We start from the raw sequence: 20,336 nt of genomic DNA, 5'->3' as shown, positions 1-20,336 counted from the left end.
ATCTCGCATTTCTTGTTCTTTCCGACCACCGAATTGCAGAGCCTCCGTTAATCAACCTGAGAGAGAATGCTTTTAACTCTATCTTTATCTCTTCATCTGTAGCCATCGTCGAATTCCGTCGTGACATATTTGAAGCTGAAACGGTTAGTAACCTAAGATTCTGGAGTAAAGGAGATTGATATGGAGGGTGCGGGAGCTTGTTTTCAGCTGAGGTAATGGCAAGCGATTGGTTACATAATCTGAGAAGATGCGGCGGTATGAAAGGAGAAGGGTGTCTGAATGTCAATGAAAGCGGGAAAAATAAGTCAAGAACGGCTAGGAGATGATAAAGGCTATTGATGAACTGTCGCCGACGGCCGCGCCGGCGACGGCGCCGGAAACGGCGAATGGCAGTCGGCGAAGCTCAGCTGGTCAGAAGGATGAACGGGCTACGGTTGAAACCAGAAGCTGGGAGGTAAACGGATGAGAGAGCATTTTTCAAAAATTTCTCTCACTAGGGTTACAATGTCAACCTTTGGGACAGGACAGAAATCTTAGCCAAAAGCTTTGTTTGTTTCCTAAAGTTTTGGTTTCCCTGCCGAAAGGTTGTATTTTAAGATAAACCCACTCTCCCAACATTTAAATGTCTATCAGAACGCCTCATGTCCGCATATTGTTTCATGCAATTTTAAGCAACTCCAACATTGTGTTTTGAGTATCCGTAGCATTTGAAGTCTGTCAGAGAGAAATTGTTCTCCAGAATTCGATGAACTTTGTACATAAGGACCGAGTGAGAGTTTTTGGGGCTGGTAACCATAAAGAGCCTAAAATGGTGTATATTTTATCAACTGCTATGAATCCTAGAGTGACTTTTAATTGCTGAAGAATGTATTGTTTCCATTATTTTTTTCCTGACATTATTACTCCCCTATAACAATTAAATTCTTAGATCTCAATAACCCCTCTTCATATGAATATAAACTTGTGTCTCCTGTAAGTAATTGTGATAGAACTGAGTTGATTTGGATGTCTCCTTCGTGCCTGCTTATTATTTCCAAATATATTCTATGCACTAGCCAAACCACCGTTCGAATAGCCGATGGTTCACTAACCCTTATTGCAAGTGTTTGTTATTTTCATTTGTCGAGTGATATTATCCTTAAATCCGTCTTTCATGTTCCCTCCTTGAAGTGTAATCTAATTTCTGTCAGTAAACTAACTAAGGATAATAATTGTGTCGCTAGATTCTTACCCTTCTCTTGTTTTTCTCAGAAAGTACAACCTGGGTGAAGGATTGACAGTGCTAGGATTCACCATGGTCTTTACTACTTTGAGAATGCTCCGACCATCAGTAGGCATTTTTTTTGTCAAGTGTCAGTTCTGCATCTGTTCCGAATTTTTCCACGATAATGTTACGGCATCATAGGCTAGGCCATCCTAGTTTCTCTTATTTAAAACCTTTGTCTCACTCATTGTTAACGAGTAATAAAGATCTTGATTTGCTTTCTTGTGATATTTCTCAACTTGCCAAGCATACACATGTTACTTTCTTCCCAAAACCTTAATACACCCAATGGACTTTTCCATTCAGAGCGAAAGACATGCTGATCTTGGAACAGGGATTCCTAAAGGGGAAGGGAGACTTTTGGTACATAGTTGTTCACTGCGTTTTTTGGACAATATGGATGGAACGCAACTGTAGAATTTTTCAAGCCAAGGAGGATTCGTGCGAGGAGCTTTGGGAGAAGATCAGATTCAGGGTGGCGAGTTGGACGCTCAACATTCCGCAGTTTCGGCATATGCTTATATCAGACCTAGTTAGGAATTGGAGATTTATTTTTTGATAGTGATAGGGCTGTTTCTGATAACAGATATGTTTTGTGGATCACTCATCCACTTATCTTGTAAACGTTAACTCTACTATCAAAAAAAAAAATAGTGACATCAAGGGTCCTTCACCCGTTACTACACAGCATGGAAACATTGGTTTATCACATTTATCGATGATCACACCCGGGCCAGATGGTTCAACCCCAATTTAGTACCCGCATCCGCACTCTAAAAGCCAATAATGTTACCAAATACTTCAATAGCACTCTCGGAAACTATCTGAAAGCCCATGGTATTACCCATCAAAGTTCATGTGTCGATACTCCCCAACAAAACGGGTTATCTGAACCAAAGAATCGTCATCTTCTCGAAATTGCACATGCCCTTGTGTTCACCATGAATGTTCCCAAATACAGATGGGGGATGTCGTGCTCACTGCTGCCTTTCTCATTAATCACCTACCTAGTCAGCCTTCTAATTTACAGACTCCCTTATCCCTTCTTACCATCTTCGCTCTAGGGACACATCTTATGAAGCTTGTTGATCCCTCCTCTCCTATGAATACCTCTCGATCCTACAGAATACCTCTCGATCCTACACCTTCCTCTTTTCCTAATTCTCCTCAAGTAAATGATACCACGACTCTTCCTGTGTCAGAAACTGAACCAGTCCCACAAAAGAACTATATGTTTATTCTAAAAGGAACAAGTCCCAAGTAACAAAATATGTCGAATATTCTAGCCACAATCAAGAGCACGAATCGATGGTAGCATAGTTGTCAAAAGCGCAAGGCGCACTAAAACGATTACGTGTTCGGGGGCATAAAGCACAAGGCGCAAAGCGAAGCACACACTTTATGGAAGTAAAGCGCAATAAATAAAATATTATAAAAAGATAAAAATAAAATCAATTTATTTTTAAAAATATGAAATATGAGATATCAAATATCAAAACCATCATTTTCATCTTCCAAGTATAAAATATTAAAATGTGACCAATCGGATTCTGTTGACCAAGTATGGGAAAACATCAAATTCAGAGTCGCATCTTGGACAACTACCTTGCAAAAGTTCAACCATTTATGCATTACAGATTTAGTGAGGGACTTGAAATTTATTTGGTCATGAAAACTTTGTCTGCTTGTAATCCTGGTGTATTTCAAGTTACTTGCTGTAATGTTGTCGTGGAATGCTCATCCACGCACAAATTGTACTGCCAAGTATTATAATAAAATTAGTTTTCTATAAAAAAAAAAAAGTTTCCTCTACTCTATTTTTCAATAAATAAAGGAAAATCATGCTTTTAGTTGACGATTTCACATCTGTCGGGTTTTTTTAAACAAAAAAATTGTTTTTTTTCTATGAAGCACACTTAAAGCGCAAAGCTCAAAAAAGCGCAAGCTTCATGGAAGTCATGCGCTTTGGATTGCACTCCAGCACAGAAGCGCGGGCTGTGCGCTTCGCGCTTAAGAGCACCTAAGCGCTTTAGACAACTATGTATGGTAGATCCTCCGTCAGGTATCACTACCGATCTTGATGTACCTATTGCATTTAGAAAGGGCGTGAGATCTTGCACTCAACCCCCTATTTCTAACTTTGTTTCTTATTCAAATTTGTCATCTACATTTCGTGCTTTTAATTCCAAATTTTCTAGCATTACCATTCCCAGGTCAGTTCAAGAAGCTCTGTATGTTCCAGAATGGAAAGGTATAGTGCTAGAAGAAATGTGCGCCTTACAACAAAAAAATACGTGGAGCTTGGTATAGAAAGACATGAAGCATGCTCGGTTGCCAAGGGCTTCACCCAAACTTACGGTATAGACTACACTGAAACTTTAGAACCTGTTGCAAAATTAATATTGTAAGAACCCATCTGCCTTTGGCTGCCAACCTTGATTGGCCACTACACCAGGCAAAATTAATATTGTAAGAACCATCTGCCTTTGGCTGCCAACCTTGATTAGCCACTACACCAGCTGGATATGAAGTATGATTTACTTGATGAAGAACATGGAAGAGGAAGTTCATGAGTCAACCTCCTGGTTTTGAGGAGAAGGTTGGAGGTCAGTTTGTATGCAAACTCTACAAGTCTCTTTATGGGCTCAAACAATCCCATGTGCTTGGTTTGACAAATTCTCCAAAGTCATCAAGAGGTTTGGATACAGTTAGGGAAAAGCAGACCATACACTGTTCGTCAAACATTCGGCGTAAGGGAAGATAACCGTTCTTATAATGAATGTCGACGACACAATTGTCACAGAAAACGACTGTCAAGAAATGGAGAACCTCAAGTTGATGATGGCCAAGGAGTTTGAAGTCATAGACCTAGGGACATTAAGATACTTCTTCGGAATGAAAATTGCTAGGAGTAACAGATTTTTATTTCTCAAAGAAAGTATGTATTGGACATATTGGAGAAAACAGGAATGTTGGGGTGCAGACCAAGCCAAACACCGATTGAGTGGGGGAATAACAAATAAATGTTAGAAGGAAATCCGGTGTATCAAAGTTCTAAAATTCGTTAGATGTTAGCCGGAAGTCAGACCAGCGCCTAGGCCGCTAGACAGATTCCACAGTATCAAGTATCAATAGACCGGCAGACTCTCCCCCTTGGCTCGAATGATGAAGATGAAACGATAATCAACATAAGGGAAAACTTTCTACAGGCCACAGGGCGCAGACTAGGTTTTCTTGTTACCTCTTGGATGTTAGTTTAGGCCTCAGGGACTCTAAAACTAGGCTTCTAATTGTTAGGACAAGAAAATAAATGAAGCAACGGCTTTTTTTATTATTATTGGGCTTTTAAATCTAAAAGCCCAAAAGAAAAAAATCTTGAAAGCTTGTGGCACGTAGACGATTTATCGGCGCGCCTAGGGCTGCCTAAGGCCGACAAGGCTGGGCAACTAGCACTTTTTCGGTGCAATCGGCCAACGCCTAGCGCCTAGGCGACTGCTTAGCCCGAAATTTAGAGCACTGCGGTGGATAAAGAAAGCTATCAACGACTCGTAGAAAAACTCATCTATCTCTCACATACACGTCCAGACATTGCATTTGCAGTTAGTCTCGTAAGTCAATACATTCATTCACCCTGTCAAGGTCACCTTGATGCGGATTACAAAATATTGACGTATTTGCAGCTGACACCTGCCAAAGGTCTATTTTTCACAAAAAGTGATCATCAAAGAATGAGTGCATTCACTGATGCAGGTTGGGCTAGATTTGTCACCGATCGAAAATCGCGGTCAGGATGTCTAAATATTATATTATTTAGATGAGATTTGGTAGGATTAAACTTAGTAAGATAACATTTATCTACCCAGTTTTAATGGGATTAGATACATCTTTTGTACTCTATTCGTTAAAGCTTGGAAAATGTTTGGTGCATTGGTGTAGCCAAATGGCACAACTTTAAACTCATGCAACCCATGATGTGTTACAAAAGCAGTCTTGTGCCTATCTTCCTCCTTCAATCTTATTTGAAAGTAACTTTGTCGTATATCAATCTTCGAAAATATTTGAGAATCATGCAACTCAGAGATTAAATCCTCTACCATAGGCATGGGAAATATATTTGTGACTATTAGATCAATTCGTTTCCGGTAATCAACACAAACCTCCAAGATGAATCTTTCTTTTTCATTAGTAAAGAAAAGGAAGCAAAAGGACTATTACTGGTTCTTTCTTTTTCACTAGCAAAGAAAAGAAAGCAAAAAGAGTATTACTGGGTTGTGGCACCCTGTTCAAGCATTTCATGCTCGATTTTTCTCTATTTCATCTTTATGGTAATGAGAATACCAGTATGGTTTTTGCTAATCATCACAATAGTAGCGAAACCCTTTTTCTCTTCTTGCTTGATACTTAGCAGGAGTCAAACTTTTTCAAGGGAAGACTTGGACCTCCTTTAGACTTCTTCTCAAGGAAGGTGGTAACTGGTTTTTTGTATAATAAGTAGTTTCTAATCAACTCTGGATAAGGAAGTGAATTATGTTTGATACTTCCCTGTGGATAACTACATCCCATATTTTTCCAAGCTTGTTCGTTAGTTTTCTTTATCACTTCCAATTTGTTTCCCAACTTGCCATATTGACTGCTTGGGTAAGTGTTCTAGGACGAAATTTTTGTATCACCAATCTTGTTTCAGTTTTCAATCATCTCAGAAAACAAGAAGAAAATCTTTAGTAAGCCCTAGTTTTTTGCTATTAAAATAATTCATCAAATTTCTCCTGATATGAACTAAGATCATCTTCCTTGGTTTTTTTTTTTTTTTGATAAGAAACTTGATAATATTAATAAAACATAATAGTGGTTTTTTTACATAAAGTGGACTAGTGATCCACCACCATGAAAGATAAAATCATGCAACTAACAATAAATATAACTCCAATCCCTCAAAAGATCAAGTATCGATAAACTCTGAAACTCTTTAACATTTCCAATCCAGTTTGCTATCCGAATCTTGATTTTATCCCAACACTCTTCTATACTGTCTTTCAAATCTTCAAAGATTCTTCTATTTCTCTCTATCCAGATACCCCAACAAATCCCATGAATCACCACCCTCCAAAAAATTGTTGCACTTCTGCCAACCCACTGTCCAAGATCCGTTTTGAACAAATCTTTTGTTGTTTTTGGTATGACCCAAACCAATCTCAATTCTTCCAAAGCCCCGGACCACAATTGATTAGAAATCCTACAATGTATGAGCATGTGATCTTGCATTTCCAAATCATTACGACACAACACGCACCAACCGGGAGAAAGAGCACATTTAGGCCATCTCTTTTGCATTTGCTCGGATGTAGGTAATTTTCCAAGTATTGCCGTCCACGAGAATATCTGAATTTTTGAAGGAATCGAAGTTTTCCAAATGATATTGTGAAATTCGAAATTTTGGGGATTAGCTGGAAAAAATGAGTGAAAGAAAGACTTGACTGTGAACTTCCCAGATGGATCCCCTTCCCACACTCGAAAATCATCGACCGCTTCAACCAAACTAACCCTCTCCAAAATGCTCAAAAAAGAAGACAACTGAACGATTTCCTCCTCTCTGAGAGACCTAAGAAAATGCAAGTCCCAAGAATACTCATTTGACACGGTATCGAATGCAGCAAAATAAGATATAGGTAAGTTACGGACCAAACTAATACGAAATAAAGAAGGGAATAAATCCCGGAAAGAAACTTCCCCCCACCAAATGTCCTCCCAAAACCTTATCCTTGTACCTCCTCTAACCACTAATCTCAGTAATCGGTGATAAGTCGGGTATGATCTAGAGATGAATTTCCATGGGCATCTAAATGTCACATTCGTTGCCAAATCAGCATCCCAACCATTTTCTTGAAACCCATATTTACTCTTTATAATTCTTTTCCACAACAACTCATTCTCAACGTCAAACCTCCACCACCATTTTCCCAAAAGCGCTTTGTTCCTCAAGCAGATATTACCAATACCTAAGCCCCCTCTCTCTTTTGGTCTACAAACTTGTTCCCACCCCACCATATGACAATGTGAATCACCCTGATTTCCATCCCACAGAAAATCTCTCTTTAACTTCTCTATCTTCCCCGCTATTCCTTTCGGTACGCTGAACAGTGACAAAGTATACCAGCAAAGCATTCAATACCGCAGCAATCAATGTTACTCTTCCCCTTTCGATAAAAAAGCTTTTCTCCAAGTTGCCAATTTTCTAGAAATCCTAACGAGGATAGGTTCCCAAAAAGACATTTTGAGTGGATTACCCCCTAACGGAACTCCCAAGTATGTAATCGGCCATTGATCCCTACGGCAACCGATCATGTGGGCCAGCTCTTCCTCTTGAACAACATCTTGACATAATCCCAACAAACCACTCTTTTCCCAATTGATCTTTAGTCCCGACATATCACAAAATGACTTCAAGACTTGCACCAAAAAGCTTAGGTGAGCCACATTTTGAACGAAAAACAAAGTATCATCCGCAAACTGGATATGTGAAACTTCCACCTTTTCTCGTCCCACCTCAAACCCTTTGATTAAATTCTTCTCCTTTGCTTTATCAATCAACCTTCCCAAAACGTCGACCACCATATTGAATAAGAATGGAGATAAAAGATCTCCCTGTCGAAGTCCCCTATGCGCTTTAAATTTCCCCCTCGGTCTCCCATTGATCATGATGGAAAACGAAACATTTGATACACATCCTCTTATCCATCTCCTCCATCTGTCTCCGAAACCCTTTTTCTGTAGCACAAAATCCAAGAAATCCCCTTCGACATTGTCATATGCTTTTTCGAAATCAATTTTCAAAACCCACCCTTTTTCTTTCTTCTTCTTACTTTCTTCCACCATCTCATTGGCAATCAAACAACAATCCAAAATCTGTTTTCCTTCAATGAATGCATTTTTGCGCTTCTGCAGTAAACCACCAACTTTCTATTTCTTTCTCCTTTTCGATACGGACCGAGATCGTGAATTCCCCAATCATATTATCTGTGATGGATACCACTCTTGGATCTCACATAACCAATATACCACCCGATCTTCCAATTGAAGGTAGATGAATCCATTCAACGAACCTTGATTTCCATACACTGGATATGAAACTTCTACCAACAACTTCTCTTTTTGTTTCTTGTAGAATAACAAGGTCTGGCTTTTCCTTGCGTAACATATCTCGAATGAACCCTCTTCTCGTTGCAGAACCTCCTCCTCTTATATTCCAAGAGAAAATCTTCATCTGAACATCTTTTCTCCCCTCACATTTATTCCAACCATATGCAATCCAGTCCCAAGCCTTTGTACTCCCATCATATCCAAACATCCATTACCTCTGTCGTGTTCGGACATTATCATCCTCTCCCCACTGTTATTATCACCCTTGTGTATTTTGCATTCCGACATACCCAACTTATCACTAACCACTTTGTCTTCCTTAACCTCTAAAACCCTCCCCGACCCCGAGATTTGATTGAAAGAAAAAGATGAAGAAGAATGAACTGAAGGATTGGAAGACAGGTTATGAGAATTATTTTTTCGGTTGTGTACCTCATTCGAGTTTGGTGCGAAGAGATCTCCAATGTCCTCCAATCCCAGGCTGGTGTGTGTCGTCGTGTCCGAATTTTCAGAAATACGTGAATCAACGTCGCTATAGTCACTTTCCTCTTCCGACGCCAGACCTCGTTCCGCTGTGAAATCCCGATCCTCCCTTGTACCTTCCTCACCCCTGTGCAATGATCCATAATCCATCCTCTGTGTATTATTCCTACTTCAGAAAATCATTCGATGACGAGGTTTCAAAATCATTCCCAATCAACGCCCAATTCCGTTCTACATACTCCATATACCATAGGTCAGCCTTCCCACATAAAGTGTGAACTCACCTTTGTTACCACCCAACATATGAACATGATTATGTCCTAATATCTAATTAATTATTCATGACTTGATTTTCCACACATTTCAAATTGTTACTCCCAACATATGCACATGATTTTACATGTCCTAAAATTTAATTAATTGTTCAAGACATGAACACATGTAAGATACTAATAATTTTTTGTTAAATTGGACGATAACCACGTTTAGCTGCCTTTAGAATCTCTATTATGTGCTGCAAAACAAATTCAACAGTTCATCAACTTGAGAATACTAAATCACCACAAGATGAACACTTTTTCTTGTATAGTAATTTCTTCAATGTAAAGAAAATACAATGATAAGTGTGATTAAACATATGAATTAAATTGGTAGAAAAATATCGTAATAGAAAGCAGAATGGCTGGTCTCTTTATCATAAAAGAATAAATCATCAAGTTATTTTTTCCCAATTTATCTACTCTTCACGTGATACGAGGGTTATAAGGATTGGGAGAAACAAAAAGGTGGCAAACCCTAGTGCCAAAGCGAAGCCACCACTTTTTTGACACCCACCGGCCAATGATCAGCACCTAGTTATTTTTTAGTAACAAAAAAAGAAGTTTAATGTCTTCAAAAATGGAAAGAATAAGGTGAAGAAACACCTAGCTGTTAGATGGTATGCCACCTCTGGCGTGATGGCTTCTTCAATGATAAAATCCAGGAATTGATCCGTGAGAACATAGAGTGAAAAATCTTGGCAGCTAAAAAAAGTTCTCAAAAAACAATAAATAAATAAATAATCAACTTGTTGGAGCAATTGACCAACTTTACAAAATCCAACACTTTCAATTGTTATCTAGACGTGTTTCCACCACCCGATTTTCCCTGTATATTGTGCTTTGATATGTAAAAACTAAAAAGTTATCATCAAGCCCCAATAAGCAAAGGAAAAGTGGCTGTCATACTATACAGCACGTCTTGGTCGCCAAAGACCTAATAAATAATGACCAGGCAGCAAGAAATGCCGGTTCAAAATGAAAAGTGGCCTAGTTTCTTGACTGACCAAGACAATCTTTTAAAGCTTATCAAGCTTAAAAACACTGTTGGATCATCTTATGATGTGTATATGACTCCAACTGAGGCGGAGTGTTGAAACACAACTTCCTAATTTCAACAGAAACATTATTTTGATTTTGTTTTGAGTCAAAAAGGTCCCCTAACCAGGTCAAGATGTTAAGTCGACTTGTTTCCTTGTAAATATAAGTACCTCGTGCTATATAAAATTGACTTTTTGTCATACCAAATTAAGTATCAAGTATAAATGAAAAACAAGTACTTCTCTCGAACTCAATAACACAGAAACAAAGCAATAAAAGGCAAAACAAATAACGTATAGACAACGGAATTCAACTAAGCCACACACTCACAGGACTTTTATTCTGCATCAGCGTGAGATCACCCAACTCCCTCATCTTTGGTTTGACAGCACAACTACCAATATCACTAGTTTTCAGATACCGCAAAGCATCATTTTTAGAACGAAACATGTAACCAGTGACTGGATCAGTGTAGTACTGCAGAAATTATGAATACATCATAAGAAAATGACTGAACTACAAAACTAAGTGAAAGATGAGATATGACAAAATAACATGCATGGAGCTTTTTTTTATGAACACAAGAGAATAGTAAAGGATTATTCACCGCATCCTTTCTAATCTTATTCCCAGATTTCCTTGTCATGATTTCTTTTATCCAGCCATTAGGTAACCCCTCAACTGATGTCCTCTCAGCAGAACCCTAGACAAATACCAAATTTATAAAGTTTAACCATATGAAATGATTTAATAAATCTACAGTCAGTGATAATCTCAACAGCACAAACCATAGAGGAAGAGTGCTTGTTCTTCTTTTGAGGACTGCAACCTGTATCCGTCATGGATTTGCTTTGAAGGGCTGTGTCTGACTTCGGAGAGGGTTCACCAACATTGTCAGGCTGAAACATTAAGAATTTAATGAAGAGAAAAATAAAAAGTAATCCGTGAGAAAGCGAGAAATCTGCGACATATCTGCATAGAATCCTACATCAATGGGAGAACTAGTTGCAATACTTGAGTAGCACAAATGGTGACTGTCACAAAACTAGAGTAAGAGATGTTTCGCAGGGTAAATTATAAAGTACATTTAGTTTTACTAATAATTAAAACTATGAGTTTATAGGTTGAACCTGTCTATTTCATAAGTGGTATCAGCATACCATACAAATAAAAAAATGGTAGGGAAATTAGGACATTTAGCTACGTTTGCATATCCAAAATTCTGAAGCTCAATGTTCTAACAATCAAGGAGATGTACCAATGCAATAAAACTGCGCCAGATATCCTAAATGTGGGAATTCAGTGATTCAACAATTGAGGAGAAATGCCAAATGACACATTTTTATAAAATACGTGAAATGTCCAACCAAGAAAGCTATTACATTGCTTCCTCATACAATAAGATAGTGTGGTAACAAAATGTAAATACAACATTTTCTGTTGAAGACCTTTCCCAAATTCAAAAAGCTTTTGCTCCTCTGACTCACCCAAAAAGAAAAAAAAACAAAACAATAGTTTCACACAACACGAGTAAATGCAAGATTAACCATCACAAAAAAAGGCACCCAGAGAACCGACTGTTCGATATTAATATTGTATCAATCAACTAATTGATATTAGATAGGATTTTATCTTTAAGCATTTGTATTTTAAATCTTAGGATTAAGATAATTAGTATCAGATTTTATTCCTTAGTTTTAGATTTCTAGTTGGGCATAGAGCTCTATAAAGTTCATTGTATTTTCCAATTTTCCGATTAATGTGAATAAAGCAGCCTATTTCTCTCTCATAAAAAACCACAAGGTATCATAGACGAGAGAAACCACATGACCAAATACGGCAAGGTTTCACCGTCCAAGTCCTCCAGCCCCGAAACAATGGCTTCTGCATCAACATCGGCCGATATCTCTCCTGCCCCAACAACCAGCCACAAACTAAATGAAGAAAACTTCCTACAATGGTCGCAGGCTGTCCTCGTTTTTATTCGGCAGAGGAAAGGAGGACTTTATCTCTGACGCATCAAAATGCCCTGAATCCACCGATCCGAAGTTTAAGGCATGGAATTCCGAGAACAATATGATTTTGTCTTGGCTAATCAACTCGATGACAATACAAATCCGAGAAAACTTCTTATTTCGTTCGGCATGGGAGATATGAGATGCTGCCCGTGACACCATTTCCTCCAGAGACAATACATCGGAGTTATTTGGCATTGAAAGCAACATGTGTGACCTTCGACAAGGCGACTCTACAGTGACTGCTTACTTCACCATCCTCACATGACACTGGCAACAACTCGATCTCTTTGAGGCCTACGAGTGGAAATGTCCTAACAATAAAAAATGATATCAGGCAATTGTGGAACAAAGGAGAATCTTTAAATTTCTGTTGGGCCTCAACAGCACACTTGATGAATTGCGTGGTCGAATTTTAGGGGCCAGACCCTGCCCAGTCTTGGCGCGGTATTCCCGGAGGTCCGCCATGAAAAAAAGTCGCAGAAAAATAATGCTTGGACCTTCGGCTGGTGTATCCGCTACAGACACATTGGCCCTTACTGTCCATAAGCCTCCTCTGCCGGTTTTTGATGATTCGGGTACTGGACGTTTGTCACAACCCTTTTAACAACAGTGAGAAATTCAAGCAAGGACGCCCTTGGTGTCCGAAATGCCGAAAGCATAATCAACACTGGATACTTGTTGGAGAATTCATGGGAAGCCTGCTGATTGGAAACCAGCTTGAGAAAGGAAAGCAAATGTTGCAGTAACGGAAGATCAATCCCATAATTCCCAACCTTTCACAAAAGAACTCGATGTACTACAAAAACTGTTCTGCCAGAATAATTCAGCACCATCTTCTTCAATGGTTAGCACCCTTCATGTTGCACGTAGAGGTAATTCCTCTTTTGCTTTGATTACGTGGCTTGAATTATCAAACAATTGGAAAGTTAACTCTGGTGCCTCACATTACATGGCTGGAAATTTGGAAAATTTTCTTCTTTCAGTCCTTGTAAAAATTCCCAAATAGTATGCATTGCAATTGGTGCTTGCTCACGAGTGGCTGGTTATGGTTCGGTTCAATTAACTCAGGATATTTTCCTACAGTCTTATTTATTTGTGCCAGATCTTAATTGCAATCTACTACTCAACAGCGATATCAAATGTACATCTAAATTCTTTGTTGATTCTTGTGTTTTCCAGGATTTGGCATCGGGGAGTCTCGTGGTCCACATCCCACTCAACTAATTCAAGTGCACTCTCGACGAAAACATCACAACAGAGTCTCCAAGGTCCAACGCTAACCCACACTGTCCAAGACTCTTCCAAGCTGCTAGAATCTGGTAACCTTGAAAAAATACTCCTGTGTTGGAAAATTACTTGGATGATAGACCACTCGCTCTAAGAAAAGGGGTTAGAAGTTGCACACAACACCCCATCGGGAATTTTGTCTCAATTGAATGATTTTCTCCAACATATTGTGCATTCCTTTCAAATTTAGACCAGGTGCAGATTTCATCCACTATTAATGAAGCTCTTAATGACCCAAAATGGAAAGCTGCTGCGTTTGATGAGATAAAAGGGCTCTCAAAAAGAACAAAACATGGAAAATTTCTGAACCCACCGGGAAAGAAAACAGTTGATTGCAAATGGATCTTCACGGTCAAACACAGGTGTATAGAAGTATAGAAAAGTTCAAAGCACGACTTTTAGCCAAAGGGTGCACACAATCATATGGGATTGACTACCAGGAAACATTTGCACCTGTAGCAAGACTCAACACTGTTTGAGTCTTCTTATAAATTGCGGCCAACTTAGATTGGTCATTGCATCAACTTGATGTGAAAATTGTGTTCCTTAATGGAAATCTTGAAGAAGAGGTATACATGGACATTCCTTCTGGTTTTGCACAAGCAGCCACAAAAAATAAGGTGTGCAGATTACAAAAGTCGCTTATGATCTCAAACAATCACCTAGGTCGAAGTTTGTCCGATTTTCCAATGACTTGAAAGGAGATGGATACACCCAATGTCAAGCTGATCACACGTAATTTGTAAAGCATCCGGGGGAAGGAAAGATTACAGTACTCATTGTCTACGTAGAGGTCAATGTTCTTAGAGGGAATCACGAGGAAGAAATGTCACATGTAAAAGCTCTACTCTCGAAGGAATTCGAAATGAAAGGCCTCGGACACTTTAGATATTTTCTGGGAATGAAAGTAGCAAGATCATCAGTGGGGATCTCGATCTTAAAACGAAAATATGTTCTCGACCTTCTGAAGGAAACTGGTATGTTCGGAACTTCGGATGCAAACCAGTTGACACACCCATGGATCCTCAAGGGCATAGAGTTCTATAAATTTCATTGTATTTTCCCATTTCCAGATTAACGTGAATAAAGCAGCCTATTTCTCCCTCATAAAAAAAAACCACACATTTAAGGTCCCCAAGGGAAATTCTATCCAAAAAGTAATCTCAAATTTGCATCATCGTACCACAAATCATCTTTGCTTCACCAATCAACACACACTAAAATCATCAGTGAAACGAGGCAACTAAAGCATAAAGATCTTCAATGGGTTTCATTTTATTTTTACAGTTAAATAAATTAATCATGGCTAATTGCTGCTTCCAAATTCTACTTCACAAGCTCAGCAGATTCAGTGGTGCACGAGCAATCTACCCTGGCAACATTTATAACACTGGATAATTGAACCAAAGACATTCATACATTAAGGTGGAAATAAATAAAAACAAAAGGTAGCAACTGATGAATCAGAAAAAAAATGAACTAAAGGCAAGAAAAAAATTATTACAGATAAGAGTAGCTAAACAGTTTGCTCACTCACAGTGACTTCATTTTTATTCAACCTGAGATTGTCAAATTCCTTCCTCTTTGGCATGCAGGCGCAACTACCAATATCATTCGTTTCTAAATACCGCAAAGCATCTTTTTTTGAGAGAAACATGTAACCATTGACAGGTTCAATGTAATACTGCAGAAATTTAAAATGACATAAACAATGAGACATATTTCACAATATAAGACTAAAAAAATAAATTTAGATGATAAAATATTTACAGAGTGATAACCAAGACATGATAAGAAAACACATGTAAGAAAGTGCACTAAAGCACAGCCACGTCAAAATATGAAGCTTCACATAAACCACATCAAGTTTCACTCAGAAAATTATAAATTTAAGGTAAACAGGCTAATCACCGGATCCTTTCTAATCTTATTCCCCGATTTACTGGTCTTGATTTCTTTTACCCAGCCAGAAGGAAGCCCATCAGCTGGTGTTATCTCAACGGCAACCTAGACATTGTTGAAAAGTTAAAGTTCAGATTATACAAGGTAGATTGATCTGATTGAGCTCATCTCGGCACAAACCATAGTGCAGGATTTCTTTCGCTTCGAATTTTTTCCGGGGGTGGAACCAGCTATCGAAGGAGGTATGACATCAATCGATGTAGTCTCAGTGTCAACCTAGATAAAATTCAAAAGTCAAGAGCTAAATATTGCAAGATGGTTCCCATGTATCTAGAATAAATTGCTCATAGCAGCACAAACCACAGAGAACGATTTCTTCCTCTTCGATTTTTTCCCGGGAATGGAAACAGCTACTAAAGGAGGTACCGCATCAGCTGATGTGATCTCAGAGTCAACCTAATTAAAATTCAAAAGTCAAGAGCTAAATATCACAAGATGGTTTGCATGGATCTAGAATAAGTCGCTCATAGCAGCACAAACCACATTGAAGGATTTCTTCCTCTTCGAATTTTTTCCAGGAGTGGAGCCAGATACTGAAGGAGGTTTGGCATCAGCGGATGTTGTCTCAGTGTCAACCTAGATAAAATTCAAAAGTCAAGAGCTAAATATTGCAAGATGGTTCCCATGTATCTAGAATAAATCGTTCATAGCAGCACAAACCACAGAGAATGATTTCTTCCGCTTTGAATTTTTTCCAGGAATGGAACCAGCTACTAAAGGAGCTACCGCATCAGCTGATGTGATCTCAGAGTCAACCTAGTTAAAATTCAAAAGTCAAGAGCTAAATATCACAAGATGGTTTGCATGGATCTAGAATAAGTCGCTCATAGCAGCACAAACCACATTGAAGGATTTCTTCCGCTTCGAATTTTTTCCAGGAGTGGAACCAGATACTGAAGGAGGTATGGCATCAGCGGATGTGGTCTCGGAGTCAACCTAGATAAAATTCAAAAGTCAAGAACTAAATACTACAACATAGTTAGCATGGATCAAACATAAGTCGCTCATAGCAGCACAAACCATAGTGACAGATGTCTTCCTCTTCGATTTGTTTCCAGGAATGCTACCTGCTTCTGATGGAGCCAGGCCATCTGCTGATGTGCTATCAGAGGCAACCTATATATTCTTGAAGTTAGAAGCTAAATTCTGTACGATAAATTGAACAGATATAGAAATAGTATCGAGCTAATTGCAGCACAAACTACAGTGGAGGATTTCTTTACCCTTAAATTTTTTGCAGGGAAGCAATCTACTTCTGACAAGGATTTGCGTTGTAGATACATGTCAGGTTTCAAAGAAGGTTCACCCACATTGTCAAGCTGAGTTGATAAGAAAGGCATAAAAGAATTAGAAACACAACATGAATATCTGAGTCTTCAAAGCAAAATAGTCAGCAGACTGGTAAATTGAAACTTCATGTGACATCTCCCTCTACCATATAAAAATCAACAAAAATATAATTATCCAAAGCACAAAGCTTCTTGAATCTAAACATTACGACTAGTACGACAGAAGTCCGCCCACTTTTTCCATAAGAAATCATTAAATAACTATAAATTGTTAACATAAAATTACAAAAAAGATTCACTAAATGTAGAGATGAGGTGAAGGGGTGGGGGGTAACTGAAAAGATTATGGCTAAGAATGATTAAACTCTGCAAGTTTCCTCGTCCAACTAGCAACCCTAAATATGATCTTTTCCCAAGCCTCGTCTATAAACTTTGCTATATCGTTAAAATTTTTCTGTTCCGCTCTGACCAGATTGACCAAAATAAGCAATGAACAACCACATTCAAAAAGATTCGACATTTCCATCCGTTACGTAATCTCAGATCCAAAAGAAACATATCATGCGTCATTCTTGGAAATATCCACTTCCTATCCAATTCCTGCAATACTCTGTTCCAAATTCCACTTGTGAACGAACAATGCAAAAGTAGGTGATCTTGATTCTCCTTTTTATTCCGGCAAAGTGTACACCAGTTCGAACCTAATGCACAATTAAGCAATCTTTTTTTAAAAGACTTGCAAGTCGTCAATTTTCCCAAAGTCACGGTCCACGAGAAAACTTCAACCTTATGTGGGATACATTCTCTCCAGCTATTATAAAAATAAGGGAGATTAGGAAAATTAGTGACCGAAAAAAAAAAGACTCATAAAAAGATCTAACAGAAAAAGACCCTGAAAAGTCCCCCAACCAAACCCTAAAATCCGCCCTACCCAACTCCAAATGAACAGTTTCTAAAACACGTAACAAAGTACTCAACTCATCAATTTCTTTTTTATTTGAAACGATAATTTTATTAGAATAGTAGAAAAATTTACGAAAAGGCGGATGAGAAATCCACAAAAGACCCCATAATGACTACTACGCTATCGTGAACTGTAAATAATATTCAATCCTGACTAGATCTAGTATTAAAAGGTGATTAAACTCTGACAACTTTGTCGTCCAAATGACTCTGATGTGTAAGCGAAAAAAAATTTATTCCACTCCAATCAAATTGACCAAAAGATGCAATGACTGTAAAATACCAAAAGCTCCTAATTCTTCTCCCGGGAAGTAAGCCTGGTCCAAAAGAAACAAGTCTTGCACCTTTCTTGGAATTGTTCACTCGACACCCAACCCTTGAAATGTTTTTATCCATACTCCCCTCGTGAAGGAACAAAGCATCAGTAGCTGGTCTTGGTCCTCCTTTTGTTTCCAGCATAACTACACCACTGCAGGCATTAAGAACAAACAAGCCAACTTCTTTGCAGCGAATTGCAAGTCGGCAGTTTTCCTAAAGCCACGATCCACGAGAAAACTCGAACCTTATGCAGGATAGGTACTTTCCAAATATTATTGTAATACGGTAATAAAGGAAAATTGCTAATCAGTAAAAAAAATCATAGAAAGACCTAACAGAAAAGGAATTGGAAGGATCCCCCTACCCAACCCAAAAATCCTCCGTGCCCAACTCCAGATTAACTGTAACTAAAACCACTAGTAACGTGCTAAACTCACCCAATTCGACCTCATTGAAATCTCTTCTAAAAAGCACATCTCAGTCAAATTTTGAGTTAATCGGTAGATTGACGACACTGATGAAGTTAGTCATTTACTAATTGGTTTGTTAAACGATGTAGAAATCTGAAACAAAGATTGAAAACGCCCTTTGAACCACAAAGCTCCCCCCCCCCCAAATATCCTCCCAAACCGAATGAGATTCCCCCTTTTGAGTACCACCCTAATTAACCGATGAAAAGCCGGGTACGAACAAGAGATAAATTTCCAATGGCTTCTAAGAGTTGAATACCTAGCCAACCCCACGTCCCACCCATTATCTTGTAGACCACAAATGCTCTTGATGACTTTTCTCCACAAGGAGTCCCTTTCCGTTTAACATCTCCACCACCATTTCCCTAGAAATGTCTTATTCCTCAAACAAATATACCCCAAGCCCAGCCCCTCTGTCTATTGGTTTACAAACTTGATCCCAGGCTACTACATTACAGTGCGTGTCCCAATCATAGTTGTCAAGGGCGCAAGGCGCACCGAGGCGCAAGGCGAGGTGCGCGCCTTACCGAAGCAAGGCGCCCATTTTTAATTTTGTTAAAAAATATATTTATCTTAGAATAATATATTAAAATATGAAATAATTAAGTCACAATGTCACAAAAAAACAAATAATTAATAAGTTCATAATAATACGTAACACAATTAAAATTCTTCAATCATCCAGAAAAGTTGGGTTTGGGGTTGGGTTGGGCCTTTTACATTTTAAGTTACTATAAAAAAAAAAAACAGAGAAGTTGCATTTTCAAATACAACTTCTCTGTTACTGAATTGTTTTTTAAAAAAAGCAACTCAGGCGCGCCTAAGGCGAGCCCAGGCGCGCGCCTGGGCTTGCCTTTGTGAATCGTTGCGCTTGGGGCGCCTGGGCTCGCCTTTGTGAATCGTTGCACCTGGGACGGCCCCAAGCGCAACGCCCACAGAAAGTCCCTCGTTAATTTTTCCATCCTTTTTGCCAAGAGAATTGGCAATTTAAATAGAAAAATGAAATATGTTGGCATCGCACTTAACACCGACTTTATGAGTGTAAGTCGACCATACCTTGAGAAAAACGCTTTTTTCCAACTTGACAGTTTCTTGGACATTTTGGATACCACGGGTTCCCAAATATCAACGTTTCTTGGATTGCCACCCAGCGGTGCCCTGAGTTACTTAATCGGCCACTTCTCTTTTTTACACCCCAATGATCGGCCTCTTTTTTACACCCCAATGCTAGCGCCAAACCTTCGACCTCCTCTTCCGTAAAATTTTCCAACAAAACGCTTTTTCCAAATTAATTTTCAGACCCGATTTGAGGCTGAAAGAGCTGAGAATTTCCACCAAAGCCAGCATATGCCTCTCAGATTGGACAAAGAACAAAGTGTCATCCGCGAATTGGATGTGAGAAATTTCTATTTTGTATATCCCTACTTCCAGCCCTCTTACATCATTCGCTACCTTAGCCCTGTCTACCTAACACCTCAGTCCATCGATCACTAGGTTAAAAAGGAAAAAGGATAATAGGTCCCCCTTGCTTTAGACCTCTCTCACCTTTAAATTTCCCATGTGGCCATCTATTGATAAAAATCGAAAGAAGACATTGGATAAACACCCCTTCATCCACTTCCTCCATCTCACACCAAACCTTTTTCTTTTGTAGCACAAAATCCAGAAATCTCCAGTCCACGTTATCGTACGCTTTTTCCGAATCGACTTTAAGCACCCATCATTTCTTCTTTTTCTTCTATATTCCTCTACTATTTCGTTCGTGATAAATCAACAATTTGTAATCT

General features: G+C 38.8%; 1 protein-coding gene across 6 annotated transcripts in view; it reads right to left on the bottom strand.

Moving 5' to 3' along the window:
- The window catches only part of LOC140813085 (uncharacterized), a 67,336-nt gene that overhangs the window by 25,103 nt on the left and 21,897 nt on the right, over window positions 1–20,336 (bottom strand). For all 6 annotated transcript variants that reach the window (XM_073171513.1, XM_073171518.1, XM_073171514.1 and 3 more), the window contains exons 5-16: window positions 16,733–16,828; window positions 16,530–16,625; window positions 16,350–16,445; window positions 16,170–16,265; window positions 15,990–16,085; window positions 15,810–15,905; window positions 15,630–15,725; window positions 15,459–15,554; window positions 15,085–15,231; window positions 11,031–11,141; window positions 10,850–10,945; window positions 10,573–10,719 (exon numbers count right to left, since the gene is read on the bottom strand). In XM_073171513.1, coding sequence (XP_073027614.1) covers window positions 10,573–10,719; window positions 10,850–10,945; window positions 11,031–11,141; window positions 15,085–15,231; window positions 15,459–15,554; window positions 15,630–15,725; window positions 15,810–15,905; window positions 15,990–16,085; window positions 16,170–16,265; window positions 16,350–16,445; window positions 16,530–16,625; window positions 16,733–16,828 — 1,269 coding nt within the window. The remainder of the gene's footprint in view (window positions 1–10,572; window positions 10,720–10,849; window positions 10,946–11,030; window positions 11,142–15,084; window positions 15,232–15,458; window positions 15,555–15,629; window positions 15,726–15,809; window positions 15,906–15,989; window positions 16,086–16,169; window positions 16,266–16,349; window positions 16,446–16,529; window positions 16,626–16,732; window positions 16,829–20,336) is intronic.

The sequence above is a fragment of the Primulina eburnea genome, chromosome 14 (assembly GCF_022965805.1).
Source record: "Primulina eburnea isolate SZY01 chromosome 14, ASM2296580v1, whole genome shotgun sequence".
Lineage (NCBI taxonomy): Eukaryota > Viridiplantae > Streptophyta > Magnoliopsida > Lamiales > Gesneriaceae > Primulina > Primulina eburnea.
This window is presented reverse-complemented; position numbering and strand designations above follow the sequence as displayed.